At 37.3% G+C, this 26,919-nt stretch overlaps 2 protein-coding genes across 4 annotated transcripts; one reads left to right on the forward strand and one right to left on the reverse strand.

The window, feature by feature from the left end:
• Positions 1-15,430: 15,430 nt before the first annotated feature.
• LOC130697320 (serum response factor-binding protein 1-like) lies at positions 15,431-16,958 on the forward strand. The gene is made up of 4 exons (XM_057520238.1): positions 15,431-15,582; positions 15,652-16,556; positions 16,630-16,751; positions 16,822-16,958. Exons 1-4 carry the CDS (start codon positions 15,538-15,540, stop codon positions 16,932-16,934), a joined length of 1,185 nt encoding a protein of 394 aa, XP_057376221.1. The 5' UTR covers positions 15,431-15,537; the 3' UTR covers positions 16,935-16,958.
• Positions 16,959-17,149: 191 nt separating this feature from the next.
• LOC130697319 (cap-specific mRNA (nucleoside-2'-O-)-methyltransferase 2-like) lies at positions 17,150-19,608 on the reverse strand. 3 transcript variants are annotated; one of them, XM_057520237.2, is made up of 9 exons: positions 19,454-19,606; positions 19,226-19,387; positions 19,003-19,161; positions 18,754-18,942; positions 18,568-18,679; positions 18,298-18,511; positions 17,514-18,237; positions 17,320-17,449; positions 17,150-17,256 (listed from the first exon to the last, which is right to left on the reverse strand). In XM_057520237.2, the coding sequence occupies exons 1-9, from the start codon at positions 19,556-19,558 to the stop codon at positions 17,165-17,167; spliced, it is 1,887 nt and encodes a 628-aa protein (XP_057376220.1). In that variant the 5' UTR covers positions 19,559-19,606; the 3' UTR covers positions 17,150-17,164. The 3 variants fall into 3 exon arrangements, with proteins under 3 accessions (XP_057376220.1, XP_059352784.1, XP_059352783.1); XM_059496801.1 differs by having other exon boundaries at positions 19,226-19,341; positions 19,454-19,569; XM_059496800.1 differs by lacking the exon at positions 19,003-19,161 and having other exon boundaries at positions 19,454-19,608.
• Between the last annotated feature and the right edge of the window lie 7,311 nt (positions 19,609-26,919).

The following is a 26,919-nucleotide window of genomic DNA, read 5'->3' on the forward strand; positions in this document are numbered from 1 at the left end:
TCCACCGCCTTGCGTTTGGCCGAACCATGCGGATCCGTCTCAATCAAGGGGTCGCCCGGAACATCAATCTCGTACTGAAAATTATCACCCATCTCGCTTTCTGATTGAAAGAGACTATCCTCGACATCCTGCGAGCTAGTCTTAGCCCGATGATCGCGGATACAGCTGCGACCACTTCGTGATCCAGACGAGACACTTTCACTATCACTTCCACTTTCTCCAGACATGACTGCACTTGACAATAGCTAAATAAGATCTGAGGGTAGACGGGTTAAGGTGTCGCCGCCTGGCGGTGTGTCTACCTCCCCAACCCTCTTATATATGAAAAAAAAAAAAAAAAGTTTTGTATAGTCTGCATTGAAGTAGCTAATAAAAGAAGGTCAACACAGTTGTATGGTAGAACAATTTGCATGCAATACCTAGCAAAGGTTATCGACAAATAAGTTCTCGGGGAACAAATCTGCTTAAAATCTTATGTTGGTTTTGTTTATTCGCTTACAGTCCAAAGGTAAAAATAAATAAACCAATTAAAATTTATGAAATTAACCTTAGATTCATCTTTAGTAATTTAAAGCAAAACTTTAGCTTGTAATATCAAATGTTTCTAAATGTATCGAAATTTTTTCGAAAAATGTTCTATTACCTTATGTACTTTATTTCAATTATCAAAAATTTTTGTAAACAATACTTTAAATTATGTGGAGTAGTGGAAAGACATGGGATTTCCAATCTATTGTTCTATGATTCAATGGTTATTGTAGACGACATTTCTTTTAAAAACAGTCTAAGATTGGGGAATAATATTGAAACAACGGGGATGTTTAATGTTTCAGAGCTGGGATGGGAGTTTATTTAAAGTTGGTGCCAAGACAGGTGGAATAAAGGGTAAGCTGAAGGAAGAGCCGAAAGAAGACTCTGGGAAATCTGCCTGCCGACCATCTTTCTGACTCCGACTTTCCGGCTTTGTACTGCCTGACTCAGACTGTTTGGCTGTTTGGCTCGTCTGACTTTTCGTGTGATGCATGTCTGTCTTGTATATGGCAAGAGAAAGAGCAGTGTTTTAGGTTAGACGACATCAGCATGTGCAAACCTATGTGCCAGGCGAGAGAACACTTGTTTGACCATTAAAAAAAATAAAATTAGAAAGTGAGTCATTCGGAACAACGAAATTAGGGTCAAAATAGGCCAGTAACTGAAAGAAAGATAGGGGCAATAAAAGGAGTATGGTAAATTTTACTGTTGATGAATTCGGTCGCATATAGAACGTTTGTTTTTCTGAATTTATTTAGCCGGCTCATCCTTACAATTTTATTAAAAATTGGTAATTTCAACTTCACACTTTTAGCTAGCTATCTCCCAAAATAAAATCATGCAATTCATAATTACCTAGTTGAGGGAATCGAATTTAGATAAATTTCATTACCCTTTTTTGGTTCACTTTCTTAAATTGTTCTTATTATGGATGTTCAACCTTCTTTGCGTTACACAATCTCCTATAGATGATTGGTAGGTAACGGTTATACAGTCGCCACCAGAAGAATTGGATCACCCTCGTCCAATTTTGCTGTTTTAACACGCGTAGGATAGGCCCTACGGTGTCTCACGCCGGAATTTTTTTCGTATAGAAATATTGCTCGGAAAATTATCGGGTTTTGCATTCGAAAGATAAAGGAATGTTCTTTATCTCCTTTTTTTAAATGTAAAATCCGTTCAGGATTCTATGAAATAAATCATAGACATAAAATATTAGATCACCCCTAAAATCGCACACATGGAGTGTCCCTACCCGCGGCTTAGCCTTGGGATATGGGGTGGCAAAGGTGGAAGAAAGAGTAAGGTAAAAAAATTCAGTTGAATTTTTTTTTCCACCCATATATCATACAACTGAACCACATACACATCACAAAACCTACTTCTAGCTAACTCAAAGGTTTTATCTAGGTCACTAAAATGGGTAGGATACTGGGTTCTGGGTAGACTTCGTGAAGGTCAGTTTTATGTATCTTTCAAGGTTGAAAGATGGTCAAGGTTTTTCGATATTTGTAAGGATAGGAATACATTCCAGGTTTTTCCCACCGAATATATCTGAGAACCCGTTTTGTGTGGGAATTTGTAATTAAAACAACACTGTTATTTACGAATCACGAAGTTACGATCGTGACAAAACTTTGAAAAATCACCAGAAACGAAAGAACCTGGTTCATCGGGGCAAAATTCTTAATCCTATACCAATGAAGGGCCGGTTTGTCCATGCAGCAGTCAACATAAACTTCATTGTTGCTTGGTTGGTAGTCAAAAGGTTATTACTAAGTTGTAATCTCGTACCCAATATGTAGACAACATTGTTCTACTACGATGCTGGGACTAAAAACCTTACTTATCGTTTCGTGTGTTCTGAAAACTAAGAAAAAATGTAAAATCCAAGGAGATCTAATTGAGATGGCGATTCCCAGACAAAATTTGGGATTTAGTGTACTTCGCAATTTTTAAAATATGATTTTGTAAAGGAAAATAGTTTGTAGATGGAGAACAAGGAATCTGAAATTTCTGTTTTAACTCAATAGAAAAACACATATTTACGAAAAGGGGTTTAGATCTACATTCGCTATCTTTGCCTGCAACAAAAAAACCAAGAACGAGTAAATTCACCGGATTTTGTTACTATTTCTTTTCCTTACAACTGCTGTTGTAGTTTCTAATTCGGGCAAAAAACTGCCCTTTTACTTTTCTAGTGGCTTCGACCCTTAAGCTACAACAGATCGGTAGTGCCTCTTGCGGAAAACCTTGACATTTCCGGTTTACAGGGTGATTATAAGAAATAACACACAACATTTAACAACTCGGGGTTGAAAACGATAAATAAGAAACGCGAGTTCGACACAGATAACCAAAAAAACATTTTTCCGTGGCGCTGAATACAGCCGACCAGCTTCAATAGTTCCGGCCATGCTAGCTTATAGTATTCCACTTGGTGTTGAATTGACGGCGACAACTGAGATGACTGTGCTGGTGGAGCGGAAAATGATGGTGATGAACAGGAAAATGTTGATAAGGATTCCAGCGCATAGTTCTTTGGAGTTGTTGTAACAGCCCTGCTAACGCTGATGGCCCGTCGATTTCGGCGGAAACAGCGTCCGTATTGTGTCTTGGCTATATAAGAATGTGAATAATCGCAAATGCAAACAATTTTGCGTGGAATCTACTTGTGTGATTTCCTTACCCAAACGGACTGTCAAATCGATGGTGCTCACCAACGAACGTCAAGCGAGTGATTGTTATGGTAACTTGTGTTGGCTTTTCGTAGCTGAAACTGGGTTTCCACCATCGATGCTCTTAAGCTACGTGATAGAACATTTTGGACAACTTGAACAAGGATCCGCAGTGGTTTCAGTGGCGTACCGGGCGCGCGTAGCCAAGACCGGAACCACTGCCTCCAGCTGCGTGAATATGTTTTCTTTTATATTGCACTGCGTCTTCCCTATACAGCTTCGGATGGGGAGCGCGAATGAGGGCGTCAGTTATTTTTGAGTTCATGCTCTCATCTTGTAAATCAATTCAAAATCATGAAGATGTCATTCAATATCATTGAAGATGAGGTCTCATCCTCTGAATCCAAGAAGGGGACATAGCAATTGGTTTGTCAATTAGACCTGCCGATACATTGTGATCAGTTTCACCAACTACCGGTTGGCCGTAGATGTATCGATGGAATCACCCCAATCAATGAATCGCCAAATCGTGTTGACTATAACCTCGCTGGTCGACGCCGCCTGCACGCTTAACCGACCCACACGGCACGACGGGCTCCTCAGTACCTCTGCAGAACTGCCTACTTTTCTCCTAAGTCTTCTCTATAACCATGCTAAATTCCTCTTAGAACCTTCTTTTTGGTCGACTGGTAGCAGCCTGACAGGCTCTTCAGTCCCTCTTACATCCTCCTCAGCTAGTACCTAGAACCTCCAATGATGAAAAAGTTGTGCGACATATGTCTTCGATATACCCAGCGGCTTTATATAAGTTTTATAGGAATTGAATGTAATTAACACATAGAATGAATATTATACGACAAAAGAACATTGGAAATTGAATATTCAATTTCCAAAACTTTTTTCTTTTATCGTAATTGGCGGTGAAATAGGACTGACTTTTAAAATATTTTAGAGCTGTCCTATTTTTTCAAGGCATTAGTCCTATATATTTATAGATAGTTCTATTTTCTAAGATTGTTCCAATTGGAACAATGAACATCCAATCCGGTTAGCAATTAGTTGTTTAAAAGCGTCGGACTATATGCATTTTCCTTTTTAAAATACCGATGGTGTTTATTCATTATTTAAATGGTTCAAAAAACCTTTTTTTTCTTATGCTATTTTAATTCAAATTACAGGAGAACATGAACTATATTGTATTTAATAGAGTTCATTTAACAAAATACCATTAGAGCAAAATCAGAAATATTTATTAGTTATATTGCACTTAATAGTGGCCATAACAAACTTTTCCAATTGCATAAATTTTTTACTATTTCATACTACTATTGTTACCTAATTCTAAATTGTTTATTTTTTATTCTAATTTGAAATGGTAACCCTAAAATTTAGATTATCTAGCAATTCTACTTGAGCCAAATGTTTTTGTGATACTTTAAAACTCTCGGTCTTACTTTCATGGAGGTATCTCCTAAAGCACTCCTGACCATATCACTAACAATTTCTTGTATTGAAAATATTGGCATGTTTCTCCACAATTTTCCAGCCTCTTGTGGCCTCCTCAGTGCTTCTCAACGGTATGATTGATGCGCTGGGGAGGCTAACAGCCTTTTAGGAGGTTCCCAGGAAGGAGATTTGCCATGTAGGATCGTGTTTGATGGATAGTTCTTGGATTCCCGTTTTCGTAAAAATGTTACCCAACGGCCTCTTGATATCAGAACACAGTCGAAGGACATTTCCTTATCCTCAGGTTAAAAATTTGGAACATTGCGAGTAGTATGTGCCATCGGAGTTGAATCGGGCTTGAGCTTATTAATTGTGAGACTGCTAACCATCCATTATATTGAACAGGTGTAACGGCTCTTTCATGCTTGGCTTTGCGACCATCACACTGTAAAAACTGAATTTGTTGTGCCAATTCATTTTCATGAGCGGTCTATTGATCTCGAATATATTGAATATTCGCATGTTTAAATTTTCAGCGCTAGATGGCGCCTGGGTTTCCAATATTGTTGAATTTTCCATGATGGCTGCCGTCGTGACTAAGAGTTGTGATTGGCGAATAATTTCATAGGAAGAAGTCCTATTCGAGTAATTTGTTGGATGGAAACACAACAGGATACCCGTGACAAATGGAAGTCTAGTTGACTTTTGTCGTCTTGAGGTCTGAAAATTTGTTTTTGTTTTCTGTGGGTAGGTTTTGTTCCAAATCAGTGTTAAATTATTATATGAAAATTGCCTGGCGCAGCTGTAGCAGTTCCGAAAGGTGTTGAAAAACCAGCATCTTCCTTTTGTTGGAAAAGTTGAATCTTTTCAAGAACACAGTTTATTATTTCTGAATCGATTGTTTGCAACCAATATCCAGAAATATCGGGTTTATCGTCGAACACAAATTTTCCATCAAAAAAATCATTCGATTATCGTCACACCTTTTATTTTTCATCATTTCGTTGTACTTGGCGGGTGTTGTATCGATGGAAATTTTATCTGGAACGATCACTAGTTGTCCGAAAAAATTAATTGTAATATGTCGTATATTTTCCCAGCGCGCGCAAATATATCCCGGAATCTTAATTGCAGCTCGTTCCTCACTATATACGCCATATTTCACATTGAAGGCCGGATTATCGGTAGATGTCGGCTGACAACTCGAATCAGAGAATTGAATATTTCCCATTTTCAATGGCCCCGAGCAATCACACACGGTCGTTTCAAATGCTTGCGGATGAAACCCGTGAAAGCACAATAGCAGCAAAAATGGAAATAAGGACATTTCTATATACGGAAGAATATAGAAAACAAAACATACAAGAATAAAGAGAAGAATGTAATTGACAAAAATATATAAATGTATCATGTGGGTTTCATAAAAATAGAATTAAAGATAGGAAGGAAAGAAGTAAAAAAACGAAAGCGAAAAATATTCTACGGCTTTTGAAAGGCCAACTACTTTCCCGTCGGCTTTTATTAGTTGGCTATGGCAAAAAGGGAAGAAACAAATAGGGCACTGGCAGACTTGCCGTTGCGATTGGTTTTTTTATTTTGATCGCCGATCCGATCATTACTGATTGATCTTGATCGGCGATTCGATCTTTTCAAAATGATTTGATCGGCGATCATATTTCTGCGAATGCGATCTTTTTGGGGCGAAATCTAGTAGTGGAAATTTAAACTAAACTGTCACCATTTCAAGTCAATGGCGACAAAAAAGGCAACTGCGAAAGAAGGATAAACAGCTTCCTCAGCAGAACTGTTCAGCAAAAATTTATATGAATTCTAAGTTTTTACGTTTGGTGGCACTGAATTCAATCGCAAAATATGATCGCTGTCGATCAACGAGTTTTTTGATCGCCGATCAAATCAAAGTCAAAACGTAAAGATTTGATCGCCGATCGTTTTTTTAATCGTAATCGGTGATCGATGATCGCGATCGCGGCAAGTCTGGGCACTGGAATATAACTGCGTTTTCGAGGGGAAGGAAAATTTTTATATATATTATAATTAGTATCATTGGAAAGAGGAGAAAACATACTTAATTATCGAAAAGAGAAAATAAGAAAATACAATATAGTTTAGCGGGGAGGACGAGAAAAGAAACGTTTAAAAGTTTACGGCGGAAAAAGTTTTGCAGCAAAAGGTCATACCCTAAGTTCTACAAGGGCGGTATGGATAGCGCATAAAGGCAAAAGAAGACAAACAATGCAGTTAGCGGAAGCAAATGGTATATTACCTAATTTTCTACGCCAGATGTAATATAAATGCTAATAGCCCTATGGTAGCGCTCTTAACTGTGATGCCAAAGGTTTGAGGTTCGAATACCCAGTTTGACTAGTTAACTCAACATTAGTGAAGGAGCTGATATAGCAATCGACAAGAAGGAATTGAATATAAATTTGCCAATCATATATATATGGTGGAATAACCGACGCGAAAGTTATACTTTTTCTTTTAGTCGAACGTAGGGAGAAGGAAAGAGAATGGAAGCAAGAGACAGAGGGAAAAGAATGTGATATACGAGAAGAAGTGGCTCTATTCCTCTAGGCGTGAAACAAGGCCTTTCGCCCCATGCATATTGTGTTGGAAATGAGACGTGTTACTTGCCCTTTGGCAAAACGTAGAGGCAACATTAACGCATAGAAATGGGGACGATAGTGTCTACGAAAAAAGGAATTGAACAGAAGGTAAAAACTCTACCTGGCGCGAGAGAAAGAATAAGAAGTGGATCGAGAAAGAGAAAAAAAATGCAAGGTCAAATTTACGGCAGCTTATTTCATTTACGTGAAAGAAGTCTGTCGCGGTTAACGTGTGGCGATTGGGCAGACAAAACGTACATTTTGTTATAAAGACGGGAGTTGGGTTGTTAAATGGCACGATAGACGGAAAAGTTATGCATGTAGCATATTCTTATTCGTCCTTTTGTCCACGAGCAACCCCCTTATATAATGTAATGAGGTGTTTTAAAACCTTTATTTTCTTTCCCCTATATTATTTCCCCTAACAGGGCTCGTGGCAATGAAGACACAGATCGTTGCCTCCCCAACTTTCGGCTGGCCATCCGAAAAGCGGCGAATGTCGATTTGCCGGATCCAAATCTAGGATATCCTTGAATCTCTCCGTTGCTTGTCACCATTTTTCCAGTTTGATGGATCGGACTATTTTCGTAGCAGGTGGCTTCGACTGGGTTATCGAGTTGGTATTGTTCAATGAAATCGCCGTATGTATTTAATCTTTTCTGATTCTTCAAAATCTCCGATATCCATTGTGTTTTCAAAATGTCTGATCCAAAAATTCAAGTCCACATTATCTTCTGGCTTGGAGAATACACTAGTTTGTGATAGCAGCTGTGTCGCTTGGATGTCGAGATCGCTGATGGTTGACTGACGTTGCCCGTATAATGGTTGCGACTGGTACGCGCCAGTGGTCATGAAACGGGGTTGAGGGGTCTTTTTTGCTGACATGGCCGGATAATCTTGCTGTGTAGGCGCAGTAGGGTTGTTCGTCTGTCGTTGCCACGGAGCAGGGTTCGGCGTGGACGTATATTGGGGTGCCGGCGTGGGTTGACTCGTATTACCCCTTAGGGTCGCCACAAAGCTTGCTGCTGCGTCTCTTGTCCAGTTGTTCCTGGTTAGGGTTCGGAATACTGTGACTAGGTCGTCTTCTGGCTCGCTCATGCTACTACAGATTTCGGGGCGACGGTTCGATTACATTGTGCTTGTAGCGTCGTGTCCTGTATTTGTTAAAAGTTGAGGGGTTAATGATACTCTCTTTGGGATCGGATTTGGGATCGATTTCTTCTTCCGTTGTTTTCTTGCTAGGTTTGTTAATGGCTCCGGTGTCTCGTTCTTGGTTTGTTACGTACCCGTTTCCTGTTGCTCTGATGGGATTTGGCGCGAAAGCTGAGTGTGGTCTGTCCGATCTAAAGTTGGTTAACTCTGGATTTGGTCGAGGAGTGGGATTGATTGGGGCTGGCTGGGTTGGTGCGTTGGCCGGTGAAAGGTATGGGTAGACGCTTCTTGAGTGTTTTGTGCTTGGATTGGGGAATCAATTATTTCATTTTTGTGCCCTTGGGCTTTCAGCTTTCCTTTAGATGCGAGTTCAGTAACTATTTTCCCGGCACTTCGAAATACTTTTGTTAAATTATCCATCTACTTTTCAATTTTTGCTATTTTGGCGGCGTTTTGTGGTTCATAAAAAATGATGTCTGAAAAACTCAATAGATGGCGCTGTCTGGTGCGTCAAAGTGAAAGAAGGGGGAGAAATGTCTACCACGGAGGCTTGGTATTCGAAATTCACTGTCATTAATGTAAAGCTTGGCCACTAATTGTGGAGAACAAGCTATTCAAAATAAAGATAGATAGGAATATTCTACTTACAGTGTGCTCATGGCAGAAGCGGCGACTGGAGGCGGAATAACACAACACAAGTGTAAGAGTAACAAAGTTTTTTATTGAGCACGCACTTAATACAGAGTATTGGTTCACTCCGACTCACAAAATTAACTGGTTCTACAGGTTTGTTTCTCGGCTTTCTCTGAAATCCACTCTCAGAATTTTTTTTTGAGAAGAATATTTTTCTTGACATTTTATAGGAAAGTGGAAGGTCGAATTTTTTAACACTTCAGGAAAGGTAGGGAATTTTGCTATTTAAATTTAACACTAAGGTGTGAAAAGGGTATGGCCGGTTCTCGGAGGTTAAAGTCCTCCGTGGGAACCAAGGTTGATGTGGGGAAAACGGTGCCGACTGGGTCGTTCCTTACACTTTCTTCATCGTACAGTTTCGTTGGACGTGAAAATAAAACCCTCTTCCTCTTCGGTGAGGACTGCTTCTGGAGTTTCAGTGCGGTGGGTTCGGCCTCCTTATGTTCTGTGTAACCTCTTATTCGAGATGAACAACATATTTGTGGTATTCTTTAGGTAGGGGGTGACGGCTTTACACACCGTGAACAAGGATGCACATCGTGAACTGTTTACCATTCACTTATACCTGGTTAAAATTGTTTTCAAGTAGCACTTGTTTTTTTATTTCCCATGGAAAGAAATTAGTCAATACTTATAGTACCCACCAAAAATCTTATACAATCGGTCATTTTTTGGCCCTTTTAACATGGCGTCTTATGGCGGTATATCCCCCTAGTTTTCATTTATTTGTGGATTACCCCTTCTAGTTATGTTTAAGAAAAAAATCTACGTACTCGTAGATGAATTTTCTATCCAGCGATATGCAGCGCATAGTTGTTTTGTACTGGCTAAATTTTTTCCTGCAAAAATCAAAGAAGACAAAACAAGGACTGTTGACTCGAGTTTGTTTTCTGTACCACAAGAGGCGCCTGCAACACACTTTTGACTGTCATCCAAGTTGCAGACTTGTGGTACAGAAAAATCACTCGAGTCAACCCTCCTTGTTTTGTCTTCTTTGATTTTGCAGGAAAAAAATTAGCCAGTACGAAACAACAAATATAACGGGATGTATTTATACAATAAAAATATTTTATTGTATTGTTATAAAGAAAAACCTTTTCTTAAATTCGAGAAACAAACTAGAAGCTCTTGCGGCTTCTAGTTAAAAAGATACACGCAAAATAAAAAAAGGCCTAATTTGGGGAAAGCCCTATGCAAGGCAATGGCGGCGGGAAACGGAAAAACGGGGAAATAATATACACCTGAACGCACATATAACGTCCAGGGTTTTTTTCGTACAACTATGCGTCGGATATCGCTAGATAAAAAATTCATCTATGAGTACGCAGATTTTTTTTCTTAAACATAACTATAAGGGGTAACCCACAAATAAATAAAAACTAGGGGAACGTAGCGCCATAAGACGCCATGTTAAAAGGGCCAAAAAATGACCGAGTGTATAATATTTTTGTTGGGTACGGTATAAATAATCTATAGTAACACAGAAATCAATGCAGACGCAATCTTTCGCCCAATATAGTCCGAAAATAATAACAAACAGTTAAACCGACTTGACTGTCACTGAACTGCCTCTTCAACTGATGATAAACTGCTGCTTCAACTGATATTCACTGACTCGTCTTCCACTGAACCTGAACTAATGATTTCACGTGAAGGTTGTTCATTTTATACAGCAGAGCAGAGAGCTTTGATTGAGTTTTTGGGTCCAAACGAGGTTAGCATGTGCAAAATTAGAAAGCCAGTCGCTATGCAGCAAAATTCTTTGCAATTTTCTATCTATAAGATTTTATTGACTAGCATGCTAGTCTGTATTATCCGAACACCCCTTTTAGTTTACGGGATACCTAATGGCACTACCTAATACCTAATACTCATTTTTTAAATTGTTTTTTTTTCATACAAGGAAAGTTTTCCAGTCCTCGCAATTACATTAATCAATATGGTATTTATTAAACTATACTACTTAGTACTATCACTTAAGACTAAATATTTTAGGAAAGGGAATTTTTTATAGTGAAGACGTTGCTTTTTCCCGTCAAAAATAGTTTATTCGGTTCCCGTTTGAGGAACTCACTACGTAAAAGCAGACAGAAATGCGTCCACTTTTGAAGCAAACCATTAGCTGTCACAAAAAATAGCGTTGTTATGATAAATAATATAGGATGTTGGGTATAACATGCTATAATCAGTTTACTTGGGTCCAAGTCCACGAAAAGAATTTTTGTGTAATTATTCAAAAATATTTTTCCTATCGGAATGTATCGATAAAATCAAATTCATGGCTTATGTCGTTTTGAGTGAAGAATTCAACTGTAATGGCTAAATGGTAGAGAAGAGGAAAGTGAACTGAAACTCCAGGATTCGATTCCCAAATTTTTTTCCCCTAGGTTTTAACTGAACAAATTGATAAAATGTTAATGCAAAACGACTACAACTACTACTATAATTGAAAATTAAGATCATAAATATCAGGATTAATAATATTCATGAATTATTATTTTATCTTATTGCAGATTTGATAAGATTTGCTGGTTGGTGGGTACAAGCTGTTGATTTAAAATCAAATATCATGGGTTCTATTCTCTAAAATCTAAATATTTAAACTTTTTTTGTCATTTTTGTACCGGAAACGTATTAATAACGGTAAGTCCATTGCTTAAAGTGTTATCTGGAACAATTTTGACGGTGTTGGCATAGCGGCAGAGTAGAGTCGCTCTGAGTTGATAGTCCAGAGTGCAATTCTTGGTTTTCTATTTTTTTAGTTTGAAGTAAAATTTAAAAAAAACTGAAAAACGTTTAATGCAAATGGCGATAACTGCAATTTTAAATGATTTTACATTTCGGTATTAGCATGGGTTCAAAATCCGATTTTATGTATTACTTTTAGTAGATAGAAACTTTTCCTATTGTACTTCTTTCAGATATATTTCTTGGTACTTTTATCGAATAGATTCGATATATTTAAATTGAGCTATTTCTAAAATTTTACAATACCTTGCAGAATGAATGCCACAATGGTTTGGCATACGGATGAAAACCTTGTGGTTGGTGTTCGAATCCCAAATACGTCAAACTCTGTTTCATTAGACATGGTTTAATTTTTAAAAAAATTTTAAAATTATTAAAGATTCTCTCATTCATTTATTAAAAAGATAAGTTTATTACAGAGATATTTTGCTAAAACATTTTTTTCTAATATTCTTTCTTCGTATCGGAATGTATAGGATGATTTTAATTCATCTATTTCGTAATTTTTTTACATACACCCATGAAAAATGGCACAGTGGCTAAGTGCTGGCATTGTAATTTGTACACCAAGGTTGCATTCCGAAAAATGCTTCATTTTGTAATCGGAAATATAGATGCCATATAAAAAAATAAGAATGCTTTATATAGGACAAATCAAAATTTTAAATTATGTTGTGAAAAATCGGTATCGCTTTGTTTCATTACAGAATCATTCTATTTTCTGTAACACTAAAATTACAATAGTATCGTGGGTGTTTTGGTTTGACCTCTAGCTAACACACCTAGTAAGAAGGGTTCGAAACAGGGGCAGGGTTGAGCTATCGCGAAATCGTAAAGTATCGCGATAGTATTGCAGTAGCGTGATACTACCGGTACCGGTACCGGTACCGTGATATTTTTAAGAAGTATAGATACCGGTATCGGAAGCATAAATTGAGGCTTGCGATCCCGATACTTTTAACTTATGGTGCCATCTAGGAGCAAAAAAATTTACTACAATTTCTGTCAACAGCTGGCTCTACGATAACCATAGAATGTTCTAGTCTTAGTAGCAATCATTTTCCGCTCAACGCGGAATCGTCTTTCCGGTACATATTTTTTTTAAATGTTAAAAGAAAAAGGAAACAATAAAAGAAATGCGAAAACTTACTTTTGCTATATTTTTATTGTTGGTCAGCTGATAAAATAACGTCCCAATAAAACTGTGATGGCTGAAATTTTGGTTAACGCCCTCTATCGAAAAAAAATTAGCAATAGCTTTTACTCCTGGCGATGGCGTTTAGAAATTGAAAGTAGCGGTATCTGTAAGGCGTGCGATACTTAAAATAGTATTGCGATAGTACCGCTATCACGATATATTTTTCGAAAATTGAAGTATCGGTACCACGATACCGATACTTTTCAAGTTATCGCTTCTAACCCTGAACAGAGGTTTTCTTTCTTGATTGTTTTGGTTTTATTTATCACAGATATTATTTGTATCAAACCATATCCATGATCTTTACCTAACACAATATCCAAGAAATTTCAAGAGATTAAATTGTAAAAAGCAAGAAACAAGACGTTTATGAAATGACAAATATTGGTATTGGTAATGATTTCCAGAAATTATTTCCTTTATTGCATAATGCAACAATTGATAGTTGCGTTTTGTTTATTGTTTAGGTTTAATTTTAAATTGGCACCAAGACATTATAAAAATACACAACTAGTCCGTGCGACGACTACGAGGGGACTCTCTTTTGGAAGCTCGGCTGGGGGTTTTATACCGCGACTTAGCTTGGGGACGCTAAGGTTAGCGTGGGCAATAAAACAGCGAAACAGTGTCAAAAAGGGAAACGAGGTTAACAGATGAGGTTGGTGTCGTTGACACCTCGGGATTGGCGGTGAAATAGGACTGAAACGAAATAGGACTGGAGAAATAGGACTGGGAGAAATAGGACAAACTTTTAAAAACTTTTAGGACAGTCCTATTTCTCCATGGCATCAATCCTACTTCTCCTCAGAAATAGTCCTATTTCATTTACCTTGTTCCAAGGGGAACGATGAGCCTCCATTCCGGTAGGCAATGTATTGCGTAAGAGCGTGCGTTATATCCATTTCCCTTTTTAAAAAACCGATGGGGTTTACTTATTATTTTAATGGTTCACAAATTTTTTATCTCTTATCCTATTTTAATTTTAATTGCTGGGGAACATAAATTATTTCGAGTCTAATAGAGTTCATTTAATAAAATACTATTAGAGCAAAATCAGAATATGTAAGAGCTGTATATAACGATAGATGTATGAAATAGTAAAACATTAGTTCAATTGGAAAAGTTGGTTATGACCACATAATGTGCAATATAAGTAATAAATATTTCTGTAGTATGTCTAATAGTATTTTGTTAAATGAACTCTATTAAATACAATATAGTTCACGTTCTCCTGTAATTTAAATTAAAATAGGATAAGAAAAAAAATTTTTGTAAACCATTTATCTAATGTAAACACCATCGGTTTTTTTAAAAGGGAAATGGATATAAGCCGGCGCTCTTACGCTATACATTGCCTAGCGGATTGGAGGCTCATCGTTCCCCTTGGAACAAGGTAAATAAAATAGGACTATTTCTGAGGAGAAATAGGACTGATGCCGAGGAAAAATAGGACTGATGCCATGGAGAAATAGGACTGTCCTAAATTTTTTTTTAAGTCAGTCCTATTTCTCCCAGTCCTATTTCTCCGGTAGAAATAGGACTGGAAATTTTCAGTCCTATTTCGTTTCAGTCCTATTTCACCGGCTACCCACCTCGGTCAAGCGGAAGAAGGTAATAAAAGAGGAAGTCGTAGAAATAAGGTCGAGTGGGGTGGAGAGATAGCAAGGGACAATATTCGAGTCCTCCAACTAACTTAATTTTAGCTTCAAGTCCTTACAATAAGCATATTTGCAATCGTGGAGTGTCGGAACAATCAGTGCTTGGAAGTTACTATGTTCTGATTTCTATACCTAGAAAGAAAATTATCTTTATCTGTTTATCTTTTTGTTTGTTTTCTGTATCGGTATGTATCGATATAGTAGATTTCATATATTTGGTAGTTGTTGTGTATAAAACTTAAAAGATGTCGCGTAGTGCTAGAAAGGTGACAAGGTAATCTGTGACCCCTGTTTCGCTACCCAAATAGTTCTTCAGAATAATTGAGAAAACTATTCTTTAAAATGTTTTTGAGGTTTCAAATGTGTAACACGAACATTTGTCAAAGCTGATATTGAGATTTTATCGTTGGAAATCGTTTCCAGACAAGAAGAACGTTGTAATCCCATGGCAATAAACTGTGGGTTGGTGTATAAAAAATAAATGTATTTATTTATAAAAAACAGAAAAGCCAAATAGACGTAATATTTTACTCTATGCAGGCCGTTTAATTACAAACAACTAAGCCCCTTGTCCCCATTGTAAATACAGCCATTGTACCTATTCCCACCGGTAGATGGCGTTGAATCGATACACCGAAACATCTGAATCGAATCGGTATCGAGTATCTCAAAATACAGATGCATCGCTGTATCGGTATCAGTATCCCCAACATTACTCTGGACCGAGACGGTGTGGTGGCTAAAGTGAACTCGTGTATTGGTGAATACACGTACATTAATAACACTCTTATACGTTGATTTTCACCATGACGACCATAAATGGAATGGAGAAACTTGCCGTAAATAATCAGGTTAGTCAAAAGGATATAAAGGAACGCAACACTCGTGTTAATCATTGGTACGTTATCTTTATTTTATAGATAGTACGAATGAGGAAAGATGTGAAAAGGGCTCGTTTGTGGCTTATAAACAGATTGACTCAACGTGTGAAGAAACTTAAGGGGAATAAAGCTAATGAACTTGAAAAAAATCAGCTTAAGGCTGAAAAACTGAGAAAAAAAATTTGCATCATTAAGGGTATTTGCATTGATGAAGTATCTAAATTTGCACTTTGTAACAAAAACGATTCCTCAAGTCTTCTGTTAAGTGAAAGTGAATTAGGTTTGTCCCAAAAACTAATGCTACAGCTTGCTAACCATAGGCTGGTTCAACAACAGGTTCAAGTGTTCCGCCAAACTTATACTGGCCCTATGGACAGATTAATTCTTTTGGTTAGGTCTCTTGGTTTGCAATACCAAAAAAAAAAAGTAAAAAAATCTGTAGATTGTGACAGCAGAAAAAATTACCAGGAAGAGGGAAAAATAGTGTGTGATACACAAAAAAGATCATGTGGGAGTAAAAAAATAATTTCTGAGACAGAGATTGAGAGTACCTCTACATCTGGATGCATGTTAAACTCTTTGTGTAGAGTAAACTCCGTAGCTGTTACAAATAATAAACACAAGGATTTGTTGAAAAAGGATGAAGCCTGTAGCACTGGAAATTCAAATGTAAAGAAATCCCAAAGCGAAAAGACTTTGGCCCAGAAAGTCCCATGGCCAAAATTTTCAGTACCTCCAGTTAACAAAAAAATTGGAACCATGATAATTAAACAAGTTAACCTTGAAAACGAAGCTGATGCAATTTCATTAGATGAAACAAGCGAAGAACAAAATTCCAGGCAAAATATCAATCGGACTCCCAGACCCAGAGACTCATTTTTTCTTGGGGGTGTTGATTCGTCGTCAGATGATGAGGTTATCAAGGACAATTCCAACCTGCAAAGGTATTATTATTACCAGCTTTAAAAGTAAAATATGCTGTGTTCTTCAATTTGTGAATGCGCACATTATTTATAGGGTAAACAAGATTACCAACTCAAAAGTAAAAGAATCTGAAGATGAAAAATGTTCTCAGGCATCTAGATCCAGACATAAATTATCAAACAGAAAACCTTATACCAAACCCGCAATAACATCTGGTATGGATTGTGTGATGTCTTATCTCAATCATGTCTCAATTTTCAATAATTCTTATCAACTTTATTTCAGTTCCAATTACTGAGATTCTTCATCCATCTTGGCAAGCCAAAAGAAAGGAAAAAGAGCTTCAAATCAAAATCGGTGTTTGTCATGGAAAAAAGATAAGGTTTGATGACAATTAAAAGCATTCAAATTCTATCATGCAATCCCGTACGTCTATCTTGTGTTTTTGCTTGTATTCCGTTCACTTCATTTCGCCCTCGGGTTCAAGCAGTCATTGCAAGCGTTTCGATAATGCAACTGTAAATCATCTATCACATTTAGTATAGTAGTCGGAGTAACTTTCAATCAATTACAAGCCCACAGCGTCAAATCACAAATGCGAAATACTCGTGAGTGATGGATGCTTTTATCATAATAAAAGCATTGTATTTAGTATCTCTATGGAAAATTCTAGGAGCAATTTTGAGTTATATCGTGTTACGAGATTGTAAAACGAATTTTCTGAAAGCAGGAAACATTTACCTATTACTATAGATTTATCATCATATAGGAAATGCAACTTACGAAAGAGACTAGGAAGTTCCACAAAATTTAGTAATTTTCGGTCGAGTTGCCGCATCCAGTTTAAAATTACGGCTTCTTCATGATAGCCCACAAACCGAATGAGAGGATCACTCTCAGAGTGAAATTCCACCTGTATTTGTAATTTCGAGAACTACCCATGGCAAAGTGATAGCTTAAGCGATCTCAAATAATACCTGGGAGAAAAGAAGAGAAATGATCCACAGAGACGCCACAGAGAATCTCGAAAGTACGGGACGTCGTAATTCGAAATTCCCCCCTGTGCAAATCATTGGACTTACATCCAAGAAACTGTTGATGAGGAAACTTTGCTCTGTTTCCTTTAGCGTTTCAAAGAACGATTTGGATTTAAGGTTCAATGATAATTCTCCTAGAAATTTAAAAACGCGAAAGATGTACGCGTGGCAAAATTTTGTGTGTCGAATAATGTCATAAGATTTCCCATAAGTATAGCAGGTCTTATTTTTCCAATCTTGCTTTGCTCGGTTTACCCACTTCAGCGATTTGACTTTCTCAAGAAAAAAGTCAATTTCTTTCAATTCAGATTGCAATTTTGTACAGAGTTCCGGAGTAACCGTTGGAGGCGAAGAGTCTAAATTCTTTTCGTAGTATGGTTGGAAGTTCCACAATGATGACTCTCTTAAATTTTCCGGACCCAAAATTTGCTTCGTTACGGCGATACTTCGTAGGCCGTACTTCTGCATATAACGTTGTGCTACGTTCTTTCTCGTAGCTGCTAATTTTTTTTCTTGTAAAGGAACGTTATAAAGCGTAAGGTTACGCATGATGGCTTCTTCCTGGTGATCCTTGAAAAGCGTCGCACAATTTATAATATCGCGTAGGAAGCCTTTAGGAATTTCAGACAGCGAAAACAGAGCGTTCAAAGAAATATCCACTTTCCTATTACATAACTCTATCAAATAGGTGCATTAAGCATTAATATTAATTGTTTTCACATACCTTTCATACACCTGTGCTTGAATGATGCTCAATAGTTTTTGCATTTCTTGCGTTTGCGTATAACGAAGGGCAATGACGTATACTTCCGAATTTCCTTCTTTGCTTGTGCATGGTTTAAACACATTCAGGTCTTCAAATGACAATCTTAAAAGGTATAGCAGTGAGACTGCAGAATGTTCAAAAAAGGTAAACATTTTTAAAACATATGATCCACCTATGAAGAAGAAAGAATTAGTAAGATAATGAAATAGAAAAAAATATTGAAAATACCAGGACTTAGTAGTAATAAAGCAGATATGGTTTCACACCAATGTAATTTAGCGAGATGTTTTTCTTGTTCACCTGGGTTTCCTGCGCAATCAATACTGCCGTCTGCTGTAACCTATACATCATGACCATAGAGGAGCGCTTGTCACATATGCGATTAAAAATATTCTACTGGTTCAATTTCCATACAAGGTTCACATGGTTTCCCTTCCATTGCAGTATTGCATTAACATTACACCATTCCATTATGTCACCAGTGTCATCATGACCAAAATTCCAGTGGCATAAAGTATTGTGAATGAACCGGTCATCTCCAATCATTGACTTTCTACAATTTCCTTCATAGTAGGGATTAAGAGTGGCAGCCAACCAACTAAACTAAGAATTAAGGAAAATGTTATTGCTACTACATGCACAAAACTTTACTCCATACTTTACATTCAAATCAGGGTGGCGTAAATTTAAAAAATGATTCAAAGCTGTCACAAAAGCCCCTGGGGCTTCACACAAATGAACACTTTTTAACTCAAAATTTCCTTGTGGAATGTTGCAAAATAAATCAAACTGAGCAAGGCATTCATAGAATTTCAGCCAAGCCTAGAAAAAAATGGTTTAGTGGGCTGTACATAGAAAAATTTACATGAAATAGTTTTTCAATCACTTGCGTCAGTAGCTCTGGACACACTTCAGATTTAACCTTTTGAAAAACAGCCCCTGCACGATTCGTGTAAGATGTATGCACATGCCACCTTTCAGCTTCCATATGGCTTAAAAAACCTTTTGTACAATTTAAATGGATTTTGAGATTTTGTAGTTCTGGAACCTAACAAACAACTTCCATAATTTAGACATCAATACATGTTAACACTTAAAGAATTGTATTGCAGACCTTCCACGAAGAGTTCCCGAACGGATTTTCGCAAGAAAAAGATTGAATTTCTAACTGTTGAAACTGAAATTTCTTGAGGAAATATTTATCAATTTCATCTTCCATTTGAACTTAGACGAACCACAAGGTATGATCACAAAGTATGATTAGCTACTTGCCGCTATCTGAATTATGAAAACAGCGCCATACCTAAAATAAATAGAGGGGCCAGAGTAAAGTGAAGACAACGACGGGTCAGCGTAAATTGCGGACGCAGACTGGATAAACTGCGGACTTTTATCTGCGGACTGTCACAAAATTTTCGAAAAAATATTCGCGGACCTCAGGATAAAATGCGGACCGTTTCGTACTACGTGTACCGTTTAAAATTGCGGAACCGGATAGGGTAAACAGTGGACTGATATTTCGCGGACTTACATCACAATACCCATTGGCTACCCGGTTCCCATTACGATACCCTTGATATCGGTATTTAAATTATCAAATACTAAAACAACAAACTTAGTTATAATTAAGTCAACATACTGTTTATTGGAAATACGAAAGTAAAGGGCAGTTTCTATTCCAGGGTAATTTATTAACCGATAAACACATTGACACAAATATGGTTGGTTCATCCCAAAGTAAAAATTATCTTTCTTTGACATACGTCATCTTTTAAATAAACCAAAAATTTTACCTCCATCCTTGTATTTAAATAGCACTTAATCACTTTTTGATAATTTTCCCCTAAAAATACGTTGCACAATAAAAACACGCTCAAATGTGATGTCTTTGCTGTGAAATGTAATTCTTTAATTAATTTTTCTTCAATTTTAATTTTGCCAATTACGGTGGTAACTAATTTTGTCTCTTCACAGGCCTATTTGATCTGTCGTATCAAGCAGCACACGGCTGGTTTGTCCACTTCATATGTTTACATGCTATGCTGAATTCCCGTATAATACGCGGACCGTTGTGGTATGGATAAACTGCGGACGTTTGTCAAAAATTTCGTGACAGCCCGCGGCTAAAAGTCCGCAGTTTATCCAGTCCGCAGTCCGCGTCAGCATTTTACGCTGACACAATGACGACTGCAGACTGGACAAACTGCGAACTTTTAGCTACGGACTGGCTCAACAAATTTGATCGGTTTTTCGCGGATTAACGGGTAAAATGCGAACGATATCGAATACGCACTGTACTCTGTACTGTGTGAAATTTCGGGCTAGGCAGGGTAAGCTGTGGATTGATGTTTGCGGACTAAAATTTCAATTACCATTATCTCACAGCTCCATGGGCTCAAACTAACAAAAACTTCGTTATCCAAATATACCAGTATGAAACTGACCAAAAATTAAAAAGCAACATGCTTTACTGAAAAATACCAAAGAGGGAAAGAATAAGGTATGGATGCGTACTGGATAAACTGCGGACTTTTAGCTGGAGACTGGTCTAACATTTTTGACAAACTTTTGCGGTCTTCGGTGTAAAATGCGGACTCCTTCTTGCGTGTGCCGTTTCAAAGCGCGGGCCGGGCAAACAGCGGACTGCAACTTGCGGACTTGCATTACAATACGCATATTCTAACCGGACCCCATTACAGCAGCGGGCCACAAACTGGATTATGCTGTGCAAGGGGGGCACGCTTCTCACTTTGCAGGTTTATCCCACTTTGCGGGTCCCCATATGAATACATTTATGGGATTAGGCAACCCGGCTAGGCTCAGCGAGGACTATTTTAATGCATGCTTCTCCCAAGATATGAGTTGGTGAACCACTATAATAGATTGTATTGGCTACAGCTTTCAATTTTTATTATTTATCTGTTACGTAAGATTGTGTACAATTGAATGCGAAATACAGTATGAATAGTAGCTATTTTAAAGTTGTGCAACAGATTTATGAAAGTAAAATAATTGATAAAAGAAAATACAAGTAGTTCTTTTAAGTAATCAGGTTGTAGAATAGTCACCATTATTGAAATCACAGTAAATTGCTGCTCTCGAAAGGAGCAGACAAGACACTGTTGTACCAATACTGGCGAAAACACGACCAGTAGATCGATACGCTTTTTCAATATCCAACATCTAATACTCCTGCATGCTGACTAATTGTTATTTCTAGGTTAGTTGATAGACTAAGATAGATAGAGGTGGTTCTGGTAATGTAGTTTCTTAGTGATAATGTATCTGGGTTATAATAGTAAAAGCATAACTTTAGGTAACATTATTTCGTAAAACATGCAAGATCTATAAATGCTACATCAACTTAACTAGTAAATAGATTTTAGAATATTTAGAATATTTTATAAATATTTCTTTAGAAGTGCAAAATAAGCTTATCCGGCCCATAGGAAAACTATAAATTACAATATTATTTGAAAGTAACCTTCAATTTCGCTTCACATTTGAAGATACGACCGACGGGTGACGTCAATTAAGATAGAATTACCAGATTCCATGGCTTTTTGTAGCATATCTTTTGCTGAGTTCACATTTCATCTATATCTCTTGTATTAGAACAGGTGCAAGCAGAGTCATTTGAATCACACCAGATATCCATCGGTGTTTCCCCTTGACAAAAATCATGGCTTATGGAGGGAAGATCAACAAATTCATTGCCACCCTGTGTGGAATTTATGTGAAGAAAACTGTCTGATGATTCAGACAATGAGGCTAATGACCCTTTAGTGGCAGAATCATTCGTTGCGTCTAATATTACATTCCGCTCTTCTGCGGCAATAATATCAGAATCGCTCTCTAAATATAGCCATCTTTTTATTCACGATATCTTGCAGTTCTTCTAGGCTTGCATCAACTATCGTTGAGAGACCCAATGAATCAGCCATTTGCCCACGAACAACCAGTCCTATAAAAAAGTCTTTCGCTTAGTGAAATTGAAGAAATGGCGGAAAATTTTATAACGTTCTAGTTGCTTGCAGACTTCATTGGCGGCTTCTGACTGAAGCTCTCGATGAATATCTGCACTTACGTCGGCGGATGCTATAGAAGGTATTCTAGTAGTTGTTGTTGTAGTACGCATTCATCGCGATCTTTTCCAGCACCCAGAGATAGTTGTTAGCGGCAATTCTTCGCAACAACACTTGATCAATACAGCCGCATCTAAAATATGGGCAGAAAGCGCATATATCTAACCGGTCCGTTCATTTGCCACTGTCGCTGCTTCAGCTTGAAGGATTTCAAAATTGTCGGGCACATTGATTTGTTCTTCCAACATTCGGGTTTGATATCGAGCCTTAATAACCTTAATAATTCCTTGATCTTGGGGCTGATAAATTGGTGTAGTATTAGGTAAAAAAAAATAGAATATTAACTTACCATCTGGGACGATCCAGGTTTTGTCATGTTCCGAGCAGGAATCTATAAGCAGGGCTAGTTTCTCTTTGGTACACATCCAAATTTGGCAGTAAAATATTCGTCCACCAGTACCTGTAGCTCTCTTTATCAACCCAGAGCTTTTGTTGATCAGTGTAAGGCAGCGGACATGCAGCATTTTGAAACATTGTGGCTTTTTAACGGCCCTATCAGTAAGGGATCTATTTTGTATGATCCCGTACCATTGACGCAGGTACAATGGTCAACCTATCCTTTGCTTTCATAGCTTTCATCCCTTTACCTTTTTTATATATTTATCGCGTGTCGCCATCTTCTATTATATAACTCCTGTTTGGCGTGCAGCGGGAAAATAAACCAGTTTCGTCAATATTAAATATACTGCCTTCTTCGTATCCTTCATCTGCTAGTTGTTTCCGCATCTCATTAAGGAGTTTTCCAGCTTCTCCGGTGTCACTTCTCCATGTAAGCGCACTCTTTTTTCAATTTTATTCCGCCATACCCTAGCAAGTGAAAACCGGCTGGAGATGCGTTTCAGCTGAGTCTTTCGACTGCGTTTTGCGAACCATACGCAGATTTCCGGCGCTAATTATCTGCCAATAAATACGCAGTTTTAACGGTTTCTAGACTAGTTTTTGTAAGACGACATTAGTGCTAGTTCTGAAAGCGTTTCTCGTACTCATTTTGAACGTGTTTTCCTGTTTGATTTCAGTACGATGGTACCGTTTAAATACGGTTTATGAAAGGCAAAGAAAATGCGTACGTATTCCGTATGTAATGTAATTATGTACTAGAACCCAATCAGTATAAAAATAAGTTTATTTACCAAGTTTCAGTAAAATTATAGTAAATAGTGAAATATAAAATGATTTTTGGTCAAGGAAACATTATTTTATAGAGATTCTGGTGAAATGCTTAGCGAAAATAGGTTCAAACAAATAACACCATCACCTGATTCTCTCTTGTGACCTGTTGGTAATGGATGCTTTGTTGGTAGTTTCCTGGACATTGTTATTAATTTGAAATGTAAGACTAGAAAACAAATAGATATTAATTAAAATTTAGAATGGATTCAACGGAAATGTAAGAAAGGATGACACGAGGCGTCCTTTGTGTTATCATCGCAGTACATTCACAAGCATTACAATGTATGTAAGAAAGATTTTACCTTTTCAGGGTGTTTGGTTATTACTTATTATTATAGTATATTTATTATTATAGTGTAGCATATTATTAATAATAGTTACCTCTACAAGTTATTTAATCCTTAGGTAAGTGAAAATCAGCACAACAGTAATTATCAGATTTTCAGAAAACACTAAGCACTAAGCACTAAGTACTAAATACTCGTCGCTATGGTTGACGATGACGCTATGTCGCTCAACTTACCAAAAATCTAGTTTCGAGACGCTACCGCTACGTGTTTCCACACAAAGCATTAAAAATAAAAAAAAAATTTAAGACCAAAACGGTTTGGAGACGGAAAATCCAGGCGCAATGTTATTTATAACAACGGTACGCAAACAATGGCGACCATACGCATTAAAACTGCAAATGAAAACAGTATAAACTTAGTATGTTAAACGAAATAACGAAAACTAAAAAAAATAACTGTTGTACGACATTGGAACTGTTTTCAAAGGGATATTCCGTATAGATTTCAGTATCAAATACCAATACCGAAATCAGACGGATTTCACTTACTAGGGTAGCCAGTTACGGAACCCGTAGCCGGTGAAACAGGACTAAAACGAAATAGGACTGGAAATTTCCAGTCCTATTTCTACCGGAGAAATAGGACTGGGAGAAATAGGACTGAGTTTTCAAAACTTTTAGGTCAGTCCTATTTCTCCATGCCATCGGTCCTATTTCTCCTTAGAAATAGTCCTATTTATTTTATTTTGTTCCAATAGGAACATATTGCATAAGAGCGTCGGATTATATCCATTTCCCTTTGTAAAAAGCCGATGGTGTTAACTTATTACTTAAATGGTTTACCAAACATTTATCTTTTATCCTATTTTAATTTTAATTGCAGGGGACCATGAAATATGTTATATCTAATACAGTTCATTTAATAAAATACTACAACGGCCACACCAGAAATATTTATTACATTTTTCTTACTTTTAGTGCATAAATAACTTTTTTAGTTGCAGTAATGTTGTACTTGCTCATACAACTATCAGCAACGAATAACAAGCAAGTCTTACCATATTGGTAGCGCTCTAAGCTGTGACACGGGTTGTCCCGTGTTCGATCCTCCGTGATTACATTTCTTTTGAGGTTTTTAATAATTATTCTATGAAAGAATTCTTGGGTAGAAAACAATTACTGGTGTTTAGGGTAATACTACTGAAATGGCATATAATGGTAGTTCTGACTTCCCAATTTTCACATGCGGTTTCATCATTTCAGCCAGTCAGTATTTAGATCTTCATGGTGTAGGTTGTCGTCGGTGCTTCGAATGTGCCGTGAATGTGCTGTGAATGTGCCGTGGATGTGCCGTGGATGGAGTTTGTGGATATGGCTGCTTTCCCTGCCTAATCATCTGTTGTTCGTGTCCAGCGGCCTGCCCAGTCCTGCCCAGCTGCGGATTGTTTCTAAGGAGTCCCAACCGTAAGTACATTTTTTATTTCACTAGTGCTGGGCCGTACCCGGACACATTGTATCAGGCTCGGAACGGATAGGCAACGGTTTGAGTGCTGGCATTGTTAATTTAAGTATAAGGGCATTGAGACTTGTCACCTCAATGGGCACAGGTATCGGGATTGATTTCCCAGTGTCGTCGTGAAAGCAATTGTGTGACCCAGGTCAGTGGACCTTCAGTTAGATAGATATCTTAGTCGGGACGTAGGCCGACTAGGATTAGAAATACTTACGATAGTTATTAAATTATATCGGCAAATTATGGGTATGCCATCTAACTTTACTTCACGTCACTTAATGCTTTTACGCATTCTTTTTATTGTGTTTTGATTGAACTTTGATTATGTTTTACTAATTTTTTTTTCTTCTTTGTAGGTTTTGCCTGGCAATTTTTTTACAGTTTACTCAGGCCGGTTTAACGTTTGTTTTATTTCTTAAGTTCTTTTTTTGCCTTTTTCATTAATTTTATTTTTCTTTTTTCATAGGGAGCTTTGATCAACGAAGTCTTAAACCGTTCTTCCGGACGATTGAAAGCTTTTGCTTTCTCTTATCATTCGTTTGGTAAATGGTTGGATGGACTTAAACATACAAGGTAAATTCATTTATAGTTATATGGAGTACATTTGTATAATTATTGCAATTTTTTTTAGAACAATCATCTTCTCGGGAATTGGTGCCACGAACCAAAACCATCAATCGACACATTAGTCGTCGCTTGTACAACAAGTATTATCGTAATAATACAAGCATAATGTATTACATTACATATTACATTAAAATAAAAAAGTCAATTGAGATTATGTAAGTTTATTTATAAAGTATGTTAATTTGTAAACATTCGTCAAATAAAATACATGTGACAAACAAACAAATGTTATTCAATTATAGACATATCTAGTTCATCATTAACATTATTAATAGCAACATTAAGGGCATGTGAGGATACAATAGCGGGAAAAGATGATCTAAGCTCTAAAACTATTTCTTCTAGTAGATCCATTGTAGATAGCTGCAAAAACAATGATTAGTTATAGGGAAACTTTTCTTTCTTGTAAATTTAGAAAACATACCTCATTATCTTGATAGCCCGCCCAAAGCTGGAACGGTACGGAATTCTTAAGTTGGGTCTCTTTCTTCCGGTGAGCCCTTATTTTGTCATGGCAGAGTAGCGTGCTAGTAAGGGAAACTTCTTCGGCCAGTTTCCGCAATACCATTGTCATCTTGTAGAATTTTAAATTAGATCCGCCTGCCAACTACAAAAATTCTTGTTATTAATTATTCATTACATATTATTGTTCAAATTTAAATTGCCTTGTTCCATTGGTGGTACATTCCTTCACAGCCGTTATTGGTACGCGTTAATATGTTGAAGCATGACCAGTTCTCAGGAGTCCAGAACTTGCCCCGAATCCAATTACGCTCCATATAATCCATGAGTGCTGGAAGTTCGCTAGGTGCCGAGCTCTTCAACGCGTCAAACAC

This window comes from Daphnia carinata, chromosome 9, assembly GCF_022539665.2.
Source record: "Daphnia carinata strain CSIRO-1 chromosome 9, CSIRO_AGI_Dcar_HiC_V3, whole genome shotgun sequence".
Classification (NCBI taxonomy): Eukaryota; Metazoa; Arthropoda; class Branchiopoda; order Diplostraca; family Daphniidae; genus Daphnia; species Daphnia carinata.